Source organism: Poromitra crassiceps, assembly GCF_964638095.1.
Source record: "Poromitra crassiceps genome assembly, chromosome: 4".
Lineage (NCBI taxonomy): Eukaryota > Metazoa > Chordata > Actinopteri > Beryciformes > Melamphaidae > Poromitra > Poromitra crassiceps.
In genome coordinates this window covers 16,117,936-16,135,795 of record NC_139626.1, presented here as the reverse complement: position 1 = coordinate 16,135,795, position 17,860 = coordinate 16,117,936, and the positions used below count along the sequence as shown (strand labels likewise).

The 17,860-nt window shown below is 44.2% G+C and overlaps 1 protein-coding gene across 2 annotated transcripts in view; it reads right to left on the bottom strand.

Moving 5' to 3' along the window:
• Positions 1-318: 318 nt before the first annotated feature.
• The window catches only part of dnah9 (dynein, axonemal, heavy chain 9), a gene marked incomplete at both ends in the record, with an annotated part of 165,710 nt that continues 148,168 nt past the window's right edge, over positions 319-17,860 (bottom strand). For both annotated transcript variants that reach the window (XM_083635122.1, XM_083635123.1), the window contains 7 exons: positions 319-546; positions 3,019-3,154; positions 3,353-3,606; positions 6,856-7,038; positions 10,357-10,527; positions 14,560-14,751; positions 15,440-15,631. In XM_083635122.1, the coding sequence (XP_083491248.1) occupies positions 319-546; positions 3,019-3,154; positions 3,353-3,606; positions 6,856-7,038; positions 10,357-10,527; positions 14,560-14,751; positions 15,440-15,631 (1,356 nt within the window). The remainder of the gene's footprint in view (positions 547-3,018; positions 3,155-3,352; positions 3,607-6,855; positions 7,039-10,356; positions 10,528-14,559; positions 14,752-15,439; positions 15,632-17,860) is intronic.

Sequence of the window (17,860 nt, the reverse complement as noted above, 5' to 3'; positions counted from 1 at the left end):
GTTTCAAAGTTAGGCGCACCTCCCCTGGGGGGCGCGAGACAATTTGAGGGGAGGCACAGCTGCGGGTCCAGCTCAGAACATCTTAGCGATGCTATTGGCTGGTCCTTCTCAAACTACTTCTACAAGTTGTACTCTATTCCTTCAAAAGGTTGGAACTGTCATAGATTGTGTTGCATAGTTGATTTCTCTACTGTTGACAAAATGTAATATTGTAAGTCGCTTTGGATAAAAGCGTCTGCTAAATGACGTAATGCAATGTAAGTGGGTGTGACTTTAGCTCTCAATAAAGCATCTGAACCCCCCCCCCCCCCCTTTCCCCTAGATCTGCAGAAGCAAAGCCACGCCAGCTAAAGTCCACTTGGAGGGGTTTTCTTTGGTCTTCAGGTTGAAGGTCCATACGTAGGTGGGCCCCCTCTGGGGCGTCTTGTAGACGGGACACTGATAGACGTTCCTCATCTCCTGCTTGTCCACGGGGATGGCCCTGATGAAGATGACAGGCACGGCCGGGGTCAGCTCCTTCAGGCGGCCGTCCACGATCATGCCCGTCTAGAAGAAACAAAAAGAGTAGGGGGAGATGGAGGGGGCGGTGCGGAGGATGACAGGCCAGTCAACCACAGACTATAAACATTCCACAGAGCTGGGGGAAATTGTAAATCAGCTCGAGGTGGAGCTGGAACACATTGTCCAGAAGCTGTACTCGCCACTCGAGGCTGTATTTTATATTGTACTGTCTGTGAACAGAAATGATGTTTGACTAATCCTGGCTGGCACACAGGCAATATAAAGACTTTTTGAGGTCCTTTCAGAGAACATCATATTGTGGTACCCTTGAGAAGTGGTGAAAGTCACCAGAGTTTGAGCGGAGCAGTCAAGCCGCCCTGCCTTGGAGTACACACACTATAAACACGTCGAAACAGCGGCGTGTCTCATTAATTAATCCTCCTACACTTAGCGGCTGGCAAACACAAGTTCCACCATGCATGCACAGTGACTTTCAGGAACCAATGTAAATCCTGATGACTTTGGAGAGCTCAGAGGACAAAAGCCTAATTGCGTCGGCAATCGCCATAAAACTTGTGCTCTTAAATACCGATCGCTTTATGCCTATGTGGGTAAATAGGAATAATGGGGATCCTAAAGAGGACCATGTGGTCTCATTGAAATGTGCGATAAATGAGTTGGTTGCAGTGGGAATGCCACTGACATACAAGTGGTTAGAAACGAGAGCTTTATAACAACATGGAGATAATTAAGTGTATCATTGTCACGCATAGCTGGAGTATTCCTCACCGTTACGTAGTGTTCATCACATTACCCACAAACACTGCCTTCCCCGCTGCAATGTCTGCATTTCAATCAGCGCGCGCAAGGTGTACGACCGTATATATCCTGCCGTCTTTGATGTTTGAAACCGCCCTGAATACAAAAGCAAAGCTTATTAATATAGATGAGTAGGTTTTATCATAAATCTTTGACTTTTATTGCTGCACAGAGCTGTATCCAGATGGAGCGCTGCTTAGTCTCCTATTTACACTCTGTTACACCCACCCAGCCACTGGCACAGAACTGGTCTTGGGGCTGCGAGGAGCATGTGAAGAAAGGGAGGAGGGAGCTCGGAAGAGAAGAGAAGAGAAGAGTGGAGGAGAGGAGAGGAGAGGAGTTCGCTGCCTGGGCCCCGTCTGTCCACCTGTCTATTTGCCCGCGTCTCCAACTTTAATGAAGAAAAAAGGACCCAGTCCTCTGAAGGGTGATTTAAGTGCTCGAGTGCTTCACTCTGCACATTCCCTAATTAAGAGGTCTGGGATGCTCCTTGGAAGCTGGGTGCAGATACATATACAGTAGGTACCGTATGCATGGTGGATAGATGGAGGCCCTGGGAAGCTGAGTAATGCGCTGCTCTCTGAGGAGGCCAATGCAAGCTGGATGCAAAGCAGAAAACAGAACCACAAAGGGAACGCGGAATCCTCTTGGGGGCCAAAATATCAAAGTTAATTGAGTTGACTCATTTTGAAGATGAACTTAGTGTTGACGTTATCTCGCTATATATATATATATATATATATATATATATATATATATATATATATATATATATATATATATACTGTATATATATATATATATATAGTCAACCTAATGTCACTGTGAAGGTCTATGATCCACCATAATGCACGCCAGTGTGTGCACTAGTACATGAATACTATTGGGTAACAAGTTCAACTTGAATGTCACAAATGATTGTTTTCTGAGTGTGTCCCCTGTACTTTCCCTGAGAATAGAGATGAAAAGCAGCCAACTAGGAGGATGAGGATGAGGATGAGGATGAGGATGATGATGATGCATGCCATTGGTATCGGCCAATAAAGGCTTTAATATGCCTGAAACAAACATTTCTGATTTTCTGCTGAATATGACTGGCCGATAAAATGATGCTTAATGACGCTAACCCTAACCCAGGGAGAGCATCATCCAAGCCTTAATCTTAGTTTTGTTTGAAATAAAATAAAATAAAAATAAATAAAATAAATAATAATAAAAAATAAAAAAAATAAAAAATATGGCATGTTTTACATAACCTAGGTTGTAGTAATTTTCGTATTAGTAGTCATTACTTTATACATAGTCTGTTGATGTTGTCTATACTGTCTTGGGCTGTTTATCCTTATTGCATATGTTTTATATTATATGTGATGACTGAATATATTACTACTAAATACTACTACTTATTTTGCGCAGTGAATGTGTACATTTTGAAAGGCGTTGTATTTATGTCTGCCTCTGCCAGTGGGCCATCACAATAAGAGTAGGCATATGATAATGTGTTAATTCCACTACAGGAGAGACTTGATGTTCTCTGAAATCAGGTGGGAAGAAATGCCTGCATATATCGGTTTCAGCAATCCGCCAAAAGAGTTGGAAAATATTGGCAAAAAAGATCCAATATCGTTCAGTCAACCATTGTCCCTGCTAAATATAATAATAATACATAATAAATCATAATAATAGACGTTCATTCACCTGTGTGTCCCAGCGTGCACCTTCCATGTACAGGCCGTGTACGTAGGCCCCCTCGCGCGGCGGCGAGGTGAAGTCTTCTCGATTCTTCTTAGTAACGTCACACTGCAGACACATCTTGTCCAGAGGCCACTCGTTCCTGTCGACCACACACACACACACACGCACACGCACACACACACACACACAAGTATTTTACTGCATCGCACCTCCTCCTCCAGCTTTCAATCTGCATGACCCTCACGCACACCGTGGCCTACACACAGTAACTCCCTCACGCACACCGTGGCCTACACACAGTAACTCCCTCACGCACACCGTGGCCTACACACAGTACCTCCGAGCCATAGCCTGCATGATCGCTGTGAGGAAGGACTGGGGGTTGAAGAAGCCAGCCAGCCACACCGCCGACGGCAAGACGAAGTCCGTCGCCCAGGCTTCCAGCTCCTTGATCCTGGCCAGCAGGTCGGTGAACCACAGGGCCAGCCCAGACATGGAGGGGTAAGCCCGCTTGGTCCAACTGTCTGGCACCAGGTCCAGGAAAATGGAGTTCTGAAGGTTTTCCATGTCGCTGGTCATGGTTAACTCTCCCTGAATGGTGGGGTCAAAGAATAGATAATGTGAAACTTTTTGCGGTACTTTAATCACTTTGAATTTTCCAGAGTTTGCCTCACTTTGATGAACAGGCGGCTGGTGCATATTACAATCTGTTGTATAAATTGGCTTTCATCCTCTCTCTGATCAGCTGGAAAATATCTATTTTAATTAGAAAGACTGCTCCCAATCTCGACAGATGCTCCGTCTTTTGTGGTTGTACATAAATGTTCCTCGTCGGTTTGTGTGGATTTCTCATTACAGGAAGGAGCCACGAGTTCGACGTGTCATTTCCTGTTTGCTTGGGCTGCTAAACATCGCAGGTGACACCTCCCAGCCGCTTAAGGTGTTGCACAGTAACAAGCCCTCAGAAACGACTGACGTATACATAAACATGAAGATGAGGTCAAGCCACGCCAGATAAGGAAATATGCTGTAAGATAGCCAAGAGCAAGATAGCCAAGAGCACGGACATGAATAAAGCAATGTGTTGTCCTTCACCCACTGATACTGGAGCGGATGTATGGCTGATGTATAGATACCCGACAGTCGGAAGCATTCTTTACATGGCTGATACAGCTCCTTCACCATGAACCTTTCACCTTCACCTTCAGCTCAAAATAACACCGAATCCTCAGTTCAGCCAAGGCACAATTGACACTGTGACGTGGTAATTTAAATACAAACTTTAAACCTTAATGGCTTAATTACACGTTGTTACACCCCCTTGTGCACCGCCATGGACATTTTTGTCCACGGGAGGAGGGAGGTCATTTTGGCTGTGTTAGTCTGTATAAATACTTTGAAATGGATGTGGTATTATTGAACGTGGAGCCAGTATAAATACTTCTGAGTAGAGCATGGAGAAGGGGCATTACAGTAGTCATGGGATGTAATAAAGGCATCAGAGTTTCTGCAACACAGTGGGAGACATAGTCTGGAGATGTTCTTCAGGTGGTTTTGGTGATGTTTTTGATATGTGTCAAAACGGAGGATGGGGTCTAGAGTAACACCAAGATTTTTTTTATTCCAGGAAACAAAGGAGGGACTGGAGCACACCGACATTGACAGCTTTTATTTGTGCAAACAATTTACTAACATTTCAACAGTACTGTGTCTGTCAAAATCATTTTGACTCTGATGAAGGTTTCCTTAATACTGTATGTTTAACCTTAAGGAGACGACTTAAAGAGCATGGTGCAGGTTGAAAAAAAATCTGAATTGACATTTTGGGCTCATGATTACAGTGAAAACACTCCAAAAAGACAAAGATCACCCCCCCCCCCCCCCACAGGCCCCCAGCGTATAAATATGGAGGAAAAGGTGGCATTTTATAAATGGCCGTGTGACATAACAACAGGAGTGACATCACAAGAGGAGAATGTTCTGCTGGGGCTGACACAGGGATGCAAAGTCATGGAGAGTGAAAAAAGGTGACAGATACCAGGGCAGACATAAAACCACTCAGAAATCCTCATATTTTGGGCTGAAAAATGTGACTGTCACCTAAAGGTGACTATGTTGCATCCCTGTGACATCACAAAAGGTAGTTCCATGAAATGGACCAGTGCCCCCTGCTGGTTACAAAAACTAGTCTAAACGCAGCTATGTGTGATTGAAGAAAAGTTTTTTTCTCCAAATCCCATTGCTATATACCCCTTCCACATATTAATGCAATGTGGTCTCCAACCTGCACCATGCCTTAAGGGTGTTTTGTGCAACCAATTGTATTTGAAGGAAACCTTAACTTGGACTTTAAGGACATTCTTAACTTTTGTGCAACTGGCCCCTTGGGCTCTTTAGTTTAGTGAACACCTTCTCAGCTGATGGACTGTGTAAAAAAAACCTCTACGCACTTCTCCGTAGCACCTATATCGTGTTGGACAAGAACTTAGCTTTAATGGCACCTACTCTCGTTGGTCTCTCTAAACTAGATCCTTGTTCATGTTGTATTAAAATCTCATGTACGTCGCTTTGGATAAAAACATCTGCCAAATGGAAACTATGAAAATTACTTTTCTAATAGGTTTCAGTCTTACCACTATTATCTCCTCATTTGCAGTGCAGACAGTTTTAGAATTCTGTATTACTAATTTGGTCCCGTGGGACAAAATCGTATCAAAAGGGGAACCATGGCATGAAGAAGTTTGAGAACATCTGTTCATGATGAGAACGATGATGTCAGATACACTGATATACAGATGTGCTTTATCAATCCCCATGGGGGGGGGGGGGGTCACCCTGCAGTCACATGGAGGGGGGGGGGGGTAATACCAGGGTTCCCAGACTTTCTTAAACATCAAATACAAGGACCCAACACAGAGACATGGTTAATTACTGCAGCACTGAGAATGTTTATAATGAGAAGTAGCATTGGCACTGGTTTTACAGAAGCTCACAGACAATTAGAGAAAGAGAGAGAGCCTTGAATGTGTGAACACTTCTGAACTGTTCTGTGTTAAATCCATAGGTGGATTATGACATGACGGGCCCCTGGGCTTGGATGCACAGTGTACATACTGTAGGCACAATTAAGGCCAGAATAAAAACTAAGACATACATTCACCTGCATATCAACAGGATTGACAGCACAGCCACCTGAACACTCAGACACCTGAACACTCAGAGCCAACAGCACAATATCAAAGATTAGAAATAAATTCACCTGTCTCATTACAGGCTCCAAAATTAACTGTTTTTGTCCACCAGCCAAATGGCTAGTGAATGTTCAAATTTGACCAGCCACTCAATACACTACCATTGTTGTTTCTTTGGCTGGTGAGTGAAGCAAATCTACCAGCGACTTGCATATTTTGCCAGCTGGTGGCTGGTGCTAATTTTGGGCCTTGTCTCAAGAACACAGGATTTAATCAGTTTGTACGCCGATGACGTAATATTATACCTACATAACTCAGAGCAATCGATTCCTCCTCTCCTAAAATTAGTCACCTCCTTCGGTAAGTTATCTGGATACACAATTAACTGGACAAAGAGTGACTTTATGCCTCTCTCTGATGTTTTCACTCCCGGTTTCTTGGAAAATCTCCCATTCAAATTGGCGAAGGACCGTCTCACCTATCTTGGCTTGACCATACCCAGAGATCCTAAATTAATATTTAAGTTGAAAAAATCTGAAAAAACTTGGAAAAAAAAGTGTATTCCCTAACCCTAATGCTACTCTTAATCGATCAATACACAGCCATCTTCGTCTTCATCATCATTATCATCATCATCATCATCACTCACCTTGAGTCCGAGGCTGAGCTCACGCAGGGAGCGCCGGACCTCCTGCGTTAGGAGGTTCATGCGTTCGCACTCCTGCAGCGCCACCACCTGGTAGGGAGTCCTCTCCTCCGCCTTCACCAGCAGCTCGGCCATGTTGAACTCCTCCGGGAGCTTCTCCATGATCTCCTCCAGCACCGTGCGCACCTGCCAGCAGTGTGGGAATGAAGGAGTACGTGAGTGAGTGAGTGAGTGAATGAGTGAGCGAACAGGGAAAGGGTGAGATGTTTGATCACATTGCGGCTCATTGGTTACTTAGGACAGCAAACTGGGAGGAAGGGGAGAAAACACTTCTGGAGATGAAAGGATGGCAGGAGATCGGGGGCTATCTCCGTGTCAGAGAAACTCAGTACTGCCAACGCCGACAGCCTGAGAAACTATTACAGTTAACAGACAAGTCCCATAAATATTCATGAAGAGATTTTATTTTGCAACAGCAGCTTTTTGTTTTCAATAACAGTCTAATCCCTGCAGAAAATCAATGCTCACATCATATTTTTTTGTGGCTAAGTGATGAAAGCTAATGTCTGTGTCAACATTTTCCCAGCGTTAGAGATCAATCAAAGGATTAGGCATCAAACAAAGGAGATGAGGTCATCATATCTATGGATTTTCAGTTCAAATATCTGATCTGGGTTTGGCAGCTACTAAGCAGGTGGAATACCAAGAAGGGCTTCTGGAAGCGTGGCTGTCATCTGTTCAGACAGGAGCATCCAGGCTCTGGAGCAAGAAGGGTCACAGGTCATAATACCTCCGGGAGCAGACGCACACACAGACAACAGCTCTTTGATACTGGGCTTCCTGAAAAGCCTGTAAGTGAAAACAACTTAATCTGCTATGAGACAAACCCACTGGAATTCACAAAGTGTGGGAACGTTGCCATGAATTTACTGGGCCACATCGCAAGACACCGACATTGCTTTTTTAACACAGTTCACTGAATGTCATTCATTGGATTAATGTTGGTTTTATCCATGCTTAAAAGCCACCTCATCCCTTTACAGGCTTAAGAGTGAACACAGCACACTGTAAAAACCATCGTCACAGAGAAATGGGCCAAGGTTGATTTGACTTAAATCATTTCAAACATCAAGCCAAGGTGACAAATCTAAATTAGAGGCAGAGCTGGCCTTCCCTATAAGCCAACTAAGCAGCTGCTTAGAGTCCCACAGCCACCAGGGGCCTACATGGGAAGAAGAAGAAGAGTATAGCACAGTGCAGCTACAGAGAAAATTCTGGTATTGGCGGAAACTAGAAATCCAGACAAACATGATGTAGCTACCAACCTTGTTTTGCTAGCTCGCTCGCAGGCAAGCAGGCATAATAGTTCCAAATTCTGAGAAGTTTTTGACAAAGGTAAATGGGCACGGCTATTTTCAAACAGGTCCCTTGGCCTCTCTCATATCAAGACATCTGAATGAAATTGAACTCGTTAGAACCGCACGAGTCATGTCATGTCTGACATGTCAGCGAGAGGTTTAAGAGCTCCAGGGTCCTAAAGACACAGTGTTCTTCATGCAGTGGAAAAAATGTTTTTTATTTCCCGATTTCTGCACAATCTGGTACCTAAACAGTCATGGGATTGTAGAAATTGGGTATGGCAACAACGCAGAAACTCTTATGAATCCAGAGATCCCCTCTCTACCGTTTCCTTTGCTCTTCGTGGTCACGCAAAAACTAGAAACAGCTTCAACGTGGTTTAAACGCTCTGAGCAATAAAGTACAACACATCTTCTTTATAGCATCCATGTTGATTCCACATTATGACTTAAGAGACTCATAAACACACTGAAGTCGCAAAAATGACTTCCCAAATGGGGAAATGGGACAATACGAGCACAAAGTAAAGTCTAGAAGAGACACATGACTGAATTATGTATCCCCGTTCAACTTAGCAGAAGGCTAACCGGAAGTTAGCCGGCTCGGCCGGGTGGGAGACTCTGGTGCACATGCTCCGGTCGGCAAAACTGAGAAATACAGAGAGTTATCTGGCAGTGATAGGCTTAATCAGCATTGTGGGAACTCGTTTGGCAATGACTTGAATGTAACGGACGTTCATTATGTAAAAGTTAAGCATGAGACAGCTTTAATATTAAATGTTTTCAATGATGCATAGGTTGAATCTCATTCCAACCAATTCAAAATGTTTGAGGGACACGGATCAAACAAACCTAACAAATCCAATAAATAGCACCAATGATGTGACACTATATTAAGATTTGTTTGTTTCTTTTCATTTGGTCTTGGCATGCTAGAGGCCACATGGATACAGAGACATGCTGGACTTGGAGACTTGGGGCCTGATCGTTCACCTGCATAAAGGCGGGGTGAATTGCGTTCCGGCTTTGCACCGTCATCTTCGCCCGTGGGTGTGTTGGTCTTAAAAGGAGGTGTGACCAAAAAAAAAACTTGAGCTATCTTATGGTGGACTGGAAACAATTGCGATAAGAGCAGCTGAGAAGGTGGTTTTAGTGCAATCCAGGCCGGAGTTGTTATCTTGTGCTTGTAGGACGCACTGCTGCCGGGAAGAAATCCGCCCACAAACCCTTATGGACACACATCTGATGGACCACTCAATCATGATGAAGACATAAACAAACAAACAAATAAACAGATAAATAAATAAATAAAATAAACTGCAAAAACAACTCGCTCCCTCTCTTTCTCACACACACACACACACACACACACACACACACACACACACACACACACACACACACACACACACACATATATATATATAACAAACTCAAACTTGATTCAAACGTTGCTCTTAATTAATTAAAAAAACACTTTTCACACCTCTCACAAAATTATGTGAGAGGGGGAGAGAGCGAATAGGTCTCTTCTGTGTCATTTGTAATTTCAGCACCACAGACAGCGCCCACCGCAGAGGGAATGATGTGTGTGTGTGTGTGTGTGTGTGTGTGTGTGTGTGTGTGTGTGTGTTAGGGCTGCACGATTAATCGAAATAAAATTGCGATCTTGATTCATACAAAGCGCCGATCTCATTTCTAAATGACGTTGATTCTGCCGCATTTTAATTCGGGGCTGCAATAAAACAAGTGAGGAGGCGGAGCAGTCAGCAGAGACCACACTGCTCTCTGACTGCTCCAATACAACCGATATGATTGGTTGTATTGATGTTACGCTCAGACCAGCCTATGCATAATTCTAGTGGTTAACCCACCCCCATTTCAGTTGTGCGCCAAGGGGCGGAAATAGCTGTCAAATTAGGAAAAGACTTGGACATGCCTCCAACTGCGCCAAGGCTGGCAAAGTGGATTTTAACAACAAAATCTAACGTTTGAGCATACATTTCAATCATATCAGAGGTGAATGATTTTTTCTTAAAATACTGGCCCGATATATATCATCCAACCCCATATATTATACATATCATCATATATATTTGACCTATCACATCTCCAGCTTCATCCTGTGAGTCACCGCCCCCTTTACCTTTTCCTCGCGGGTGGTGCCGCCGCCCTCCCCGGCCCCTCCGTCTCTGGGCTGCATCTCCAGCACGGTGCGGAAAAGCTTCTCTGAGGTTTGCGTGAGGAAGCCGATCTCAGCATTGGGATGAAGGCCATACAGGTAGGGAGACTCCGCTGGAAGGGTGTCGTCAATGTACTGGAACGTAGGGTCAGACATAAGGTCAGAACTGCTTATGAAACCCTTTCAAAACTCCAGCTGGTTTTCTTATTTGCAGAAAAGTTGAAATCTTAAATAAATTACAAGGTTTTTGCCCCAAAGCAACAATATGTCAGCATTCATCCTTAAATATAGATGATCTTAGATAAACACTAAGCAGACAAGCAGTTATTTAGTTAGTTAAAGGTATACTATGCAATTATTTCATTAAACATTTTTTTTATCCTTATAGAAAGGTTTCCCCTCAAAAACATCAATTCTGACCCACACAATAATGTGGCAGTGTGCTTATGTGGACAGACACTGCCCCATGACTGATTTTGGTGCGGTTTTTGTTTGGCTGTGGCCAGGACGTATTTAGGTGGATACTTTGTGTAGAGGTCCACGTGGGTTGTATAGCGACCAGCCAATAACATCGCTCACAGCACAAAAGCCCAGCCAATTAGATGTTCTGAGATTGGATCGCCTCAGCAGAGCGGACTAAACCAGGAAATGGTTTACCAGATCATTTTGCGAGCTGTTTGGAGCTCATACCTCGACGGTTTGGAGGTGTGTGTTTATTTGTGCTTTTATAACATAACCACTGTGAAACTATCGGAAAAAAAACTTTCGTTTTAATCCCTGCCTTTCAATGATTTTCTGGTGCTCTCTCTCCCTATGTATTGTCAAGCTCACTCCACCACATAAACACAGAACACAGAAAACAATGTCCAACCATGAAAATACACACAGGGGGCAGCGTCCCTCTACATAAACACACTGCCACAGTATTATATGGGTCAGAATTGGGGAAACTTTTCGATAAGGATAAAAAATAATAATAATGAAATAGTTGCATAGTATACCTTTAAGAAAGAAAGAGAGAAAGAGAAAGAAAGAAAAAGAGAAAGAAAGAAAGAAAAGCACAGTAACCACATTTTTTCACAACCTTTTCCCCCAGTCAGGTGTATTCTTGCTGACAAAGGAGAAGAGCGGAAGCATTTAAACAATGAGATATTTTTGGGTGGTATTCAAACACCTCTGGATCAATTGAGGGAGCGTTAATGACCATAACAAGCGCGAGGAAACAGGAAACACACCATTTTCCATCTGCTGAGCCATAATGAATATCAATCTGCTGTTAAGTTGGTGCAGATGAAAGTGTAGGATCAATTGAAAAAAAAAAATTTTTTTTGCAGGGCACTTACATTAAATAAAAAAGTTCTTCTAATCATACAGTAATGTCCTCATGAAAGTCTTGATGGAAAATATATTAGCTTTTAATACACTTTGGTAATCAGCTTCTTTGATGTCCTCTGTAGTCGCTGGCAAACTTTTGTTGATTGCGCACACCTATGTTGTTCCAAGAAGCATCAAAATGGTGATTGAGCAGGTCCTGAGCACTCATCCCACCCTCTCCTCTCCCTATTTATGCTATACAGAGCAAGTTGGCTCCAGATGGCCGTGGGGAAGGCGGTGGCCTAATAGACCTCTGGGGACCCACAAGCCTTTACAGTCCCTGTTCATCGGCCAAAATCTCAACCGCTCGACTCCCGGCTTGTGCTGTGCAGGCAGCGAAGGCCAAATACCCCCCCCCCAACAAAAAAAAAAAGAAAAGAAAAACGCTCAAGCCCTTCCTACCGGAGCGGCCATGACAGCCCAGTGAGCAGCAGCACCCAGACTCAGGAGGAAAAAGTAAATACAAGCAGTCGTCCCCGCTGCCTCTGGTTCCCCGGGGGGATCCGGTGGGAGAAATCTGGACTGCCGGTGTTGTTATGGATATAAATGTTGTCAGTTGTCAGTTGTTAATCTTTGTTGTAGAAGGAACACCCGTGATGCCAGTTCCTGCTGTCATAACAAGAAGCACCAGATAGACATTCTCATCCGTCCAAATTCCAAACCGAAATTAACACAATATGCTAGGCTTAGCTTATTTATTCAGCCCCCCTCCTAAGAGTGATACATTATATATGAACATTTACAGTGTGCTTCAGCAGTTGACACTACAACCTGCCTCATTTTGCCCTGTCAAACTCGATAGATAACATGACATGGTTTGTAGGAGGTAGACTGAGGTAAACCAGTAATCCAATAACAACAACAACAACAACAACAATAAGAATAACAATAAATTGAGCTTTTCAAGATCTCAAAGACAAAGACTTTACACAACATATTAATGTGCAATAAAACTCAATGTGCAATAACTACAAATTGCCACAATTTGTGCAATAATCAAAAGTCCACACTGATACTGTTCACTTTACTGACTGGATGCACCTTACTCATTATTATTATTATTATTCTATTTTATTATTATATTAGTAATGTTGTATTATTGTTACTATTATTAGTAGTATTAGTAGGCTACTATTATTGTATTATTATTACTACTACTACTATTATTACTATACTCCCTCTGCGGTATATAAGGAAATAGTTAGTAGGTACCTCAGATATTTCACTTTACTAAAGGGTACTTGAGAATGACTGATGGAGAAGGCACATATTTTTGTGACACTTACTGTACATAGGCTATGTCACTTCTATTGTATTTTATTATATTTCGTTGTATGGAACAGTCCTATGTCTCTTATCATATTTGATGCTTGTGTTGATATTTTTCAATGCCTGAGTATGAGTAACTGTAGCATGTCCCAATTTCCCCTCGGGGGTCAATGAAGTTATTCTGATTCTGATTCTTATAATGTAAGCAGATGGGCAGTGTTTACCTTCTGTTCCCGTTCGGTGCCCAGCTAATGTCAATGTTCACCTTCAGGCTCGTATTCTCTCGTGTGTAGGGGTTAGCTGGCATATGATGTGATAACATAGAGAATAATAAAGCAGGCTGTCATGAGAGAGAGAGAGTGAGACGTGGTTAGCCTACCCTGCTCACAGGTGCGCTCTGGTCCAGGTGACGTGCCGGCGGCTCTCGGCCATCCCAAGCCGGTTGGATCGATAGTGTCCAGTGCCGATGCACTATCAGTGTCCATAAAGGCGCGGGACAGGACATGAATAATATACGGACAACAGAAAACAAGACAACGGGGCACGGAAGGTGCACCGCGTCTCCTCTTCCTCCAGGTCACCTGACAGCGTGAACTTCCGGGGCAAAATATACAGTCTTCGATATGACTTCACCGCCCCCGCTAACATACAACTCATCGCCCTCCATGACAGCCAGTCATTTATGAATTACCCAATACAATTACACACATCTCGTGCTTATATGAGAGAGGCACCGTCACACCTTCGCTATACGTTTTCCACACGGAGATCTCCAATTTCCTCCTCTGGCAAAACAGCCCGCTGTGACGCGTTTTACGTCACAACCCATCACAACGGAAATGCGGAAGCTCTGCTCGAGACGCGGAATCTGCTGCGAGGGCAGCTGTTATTGTTTATTTTATTTTTTTTATGTATGCGCACATCCACTGAGAATCGCATCGAGAGCCTTAAGGAGCCTTAATGACTTGCAGCTAGTGGGGGTGGAGTTTCTGCAAGCTGGACAAATGGAGGATATTTTCTCAGTGCAAAACATATAGCGAAGGTAAACACTGGCCATCTGCTTATATGAATGACATTATAATGATACAAAGTGGGTTGATAATCGGTAAAGCCATCCTTTAAGCTGAAGTTCAGTGAAAAGGGCAATCATTTCACTTTATATTTTTATTTGAACTAGAGTTCCTTCTGTGCCATTCAAGTTTGCCTTGAAGATAGTCAACCTGCTTGTCCCAGGACCCCATATGGGAAGACTTTTGTATAACTTTTTGTATAACTCTGCACTGTATGTGGGAGATTATAGTGGTGTGAGAGGGATTATTGAAAAGAGATATATATTATTAAAAAAGTAATTATTTTACATTTAAATAAATTGGATCATTTCTAGTCAATTCTATTATAGTTACTCATTTTACTGGGGACATGGAATCCCCTTCCAGGACCCCTGGGGTTATTTGCTGCTAAAATCAGCCAGTTCCATTAAAGTTTCATGTGATGTATTGGCTGTTTGGGTCTTGTCAGTCTCACCTGGTGGTAGCCGTTGTAGTCCATGTTTCCAGGCAGGGGGAAGCCAGGCGCTAGGCAAACCTCACCCTCCATCATCTCAGGCTTGATGAACTCCTCCAGGTAGGTCCGACACAGCCGGCGGTCCCAGTCGTCTGTGATGTGACCCCCATACATGATCTCACCAAACAGGTAGCGCAGGTCATCATACGGCACCTGGGAATGATGGGGAGAGAAGGGACATTGCCAGAAGGTGGCCAGTGTTGGTTTGTTTTGAAAATACAGTCTATTTTTTTGAGCTAAGTGTTTTGAAGATACAGTCTATATTTTTAAGATACAGTAACATTTAGATTTACAATTCAGATTAGAAATGGTGGGCTTTGTCGTCCTTTTTTAGGGGGAAAAGCAGACATGCACACAGGTACACATGTACGCTAGGGCTGGGCATTATATCAATATTATATCGATATCGTGATATGAGAGATTAGATATCGTCTTAGATTTTGGATATTGTAATATAGTGATATGTCATAAGTGTTGTCTTTTCTTGGTTTTAAAGGCTGCATTGCAGTAAGTGATGTGATTTTCTGAACTTACCAGACTGTTCTAGCTGTTCTATTATTTGCCTTTACCCACTTAAGTCATCATCATATTTATCAAAAATCTCATAAATATTTTGTGAAAGCCAATAGTCAGTCATTAGACTTAGAATATTGTCACAATATCAATAGAGGTATTTGGTCAAGTACAGTCTTACAGTCTTGTCACATGTGGCTTTGACTTACAACTGAACATTTAGCCCACTTTGTAGAAAATACCAAGATTATATTGTGCATCACCATTCAGCTTAAAAATACAGAGATCTGATTATTTGTATCCCTAAGCTATGCACACAGACAAGAACCTTAGAATTGGCCTCCAGGTAGTTGAAGAGGACATTGATGGAGATGGTCAGGTCCCCGGTGTTAAAGGGGTACGATCTGTTCCAGCCTTGAGGACCAAACTTCCTCCTCTCTGCCACCACCGCATGGAAGTAGCACAGGGCAAACAAAATACTCTTAAACTCATTCTCCCGTGCGCACATTTCCAGAGTGTCCTGGAAGGGAAAGAACACCAGAAGCACAGACATTTAAGGAACGCTTTTTTTAAATACCTCCAATGAGTGTCAGCCGAGCTCTCATCCCCCAAACTGTACGGCGGCATTAAAGGCGCTAAAGTTGCAGCAGGCTGGCTGTGATCTGTTTTAGTTTGTCAAGTCCCCAGCGGTGCAGCATGCTAACAGACAGATAACAGGACAGCGGTGCAGCATGCTAACAGACAGATAACAGGACAGCGGTGCAGCATGCTAACAGACAGATAACAGGACAGCGGTGCAGCATGCTAACAGACAGATAACAGGACAGCGGTGCAGCATGCTAACAGACAGATAACAGGACAGCGGTGCAGCATGCTAACAGACAGACAACAGGACAGCGGTGCAGCATGCTAACAGACAGACAACAGGACATCGGTGCAGCACGCTAACAGACAGATAACAGGACAGCGGTGCAGCATGCTAACAGACAGACAACAGGACAGCGGTGCAGCATGCTAACAGACAGATAACAGGACAGCGGTGCAGCACGCTAACAGACAGACAACAGGACAGCGGTGCAGCATGCTAACAGACAGATAACAGGACAGCGGTGCAGCACGCTAACAGACAGACAACAGGACAGCGGTGCAGCATGCTAACAGACAGACAACAGGACAGCGGTGCGGCATGCTAACAGACAGATAACAGGACAGCGGTGCAGCACGCTAACAGACAGACAACAGGACATCGGTGCAGCATGCTAACAGACAGACAACAGGACAGCGGTGCAGCATGCTAACAGACAGATAACAGGACAGCGGTGCGGCACGCTAACAGACAGACAACAGGACAGCGGTGCAGCATGCTAACAGACAGACAACAGGACAGCGGTGCAGCATGCTAACAGACAGATAACAGGACAGCGGTGCGGCACGCTAACAGACAGACAACAGGACAGCGGTGCAGCATGCTAACAGACAGACAACAGGACATCGGTGCAGCATGCTAACAGACAGACAACAGGACAGCGGTGCGGCACGCTAACAGACAGACAACAGGACAGCGGTGCAGCATGCTAACAGACAGACAACAGGACAGCGGTGCAGCATGCTAACAGACAGATAACAGGACAGCGGTGCAGCATGCTAACAGACAGACAACAGGACAGCGGTGCAGCACGCTAACAGACAGATAACAGGACAGCGGTGCAGCATGCTAACAGACAGATAACAGGACAGCGGTGCAGCATGCTAACAGACAGACAACAGGACAGCGGTGCAGCACGCTAACAGACAGATAACAGGACAGCGGTGCAGCATGCTAACAGACAGATAACAGGACAGCGGTGCAGCATGCTAACAGACAGACAACAGGACAGCGGTGCAGCATGCTAACAGACAGATAACAGGACAGCGGTGCAGCATGCTAACAGACAGATAACAGGACAGCGGTGCAGCATGCTAACAGACAGACAACAGGACAGCGGTGCAGCATGCTAACAGACAGACAACAGGACATCGGTGCAGCACGCTAACAGACAGATAACAGGACAGCGGTGCAGCATGCTAACAGACAGACAACAGGACAGCAGTGCAGCACGCTAACAGACAGACAACAGGACAGCGGTGCGGCACGCTAACAGACAATGGGATGACTAGATGGCGATAAACCCAAAGATGAGACTCCATTTTAATTGTCTCAACTTGTCAGGCGCTTCTAGCCTCCGCCCGACTCACAGGCTTATTATTCTAGGCAGGGAAATAGTAAAAAACTGGACGTAAATGGCATTGTAATCTCTGGGAGGGAAGGGGGTTAAATAAGCATGCCAATAACGCCGATGGAAATAGGGAGCCGAAGTTCTCTCTATTCCAGCATGTGTCATGGTGAATGCTGTGGCGAAGGCCCTTTCTCTTCCCTTACTGCAGCGCCCTAGGGAGCCGACTCCTCCGATGCACACAGTCAGACTTCTACACGCACGCTCTCTCTCAGAGAAGTAGTTAATATTCTGCACAGTCCTCCTCTGCTCAACACAGCTGAAAGAGAAGCATAGCCTCCCTATTCACGAGCTGTGGACTGGAGAGAGGGGACATCCACACAGATCACAGACCGAAAGACAGATGAAGACACATAAACACACAGATGCGCACACACACACACACACACACACCACTAAGCCGCTCGTGGTCCAAGGGACCATGTTGGAAATAAGTGTTTACACTTTTCCATGTCTATCCCTTGGATTTTGTTATT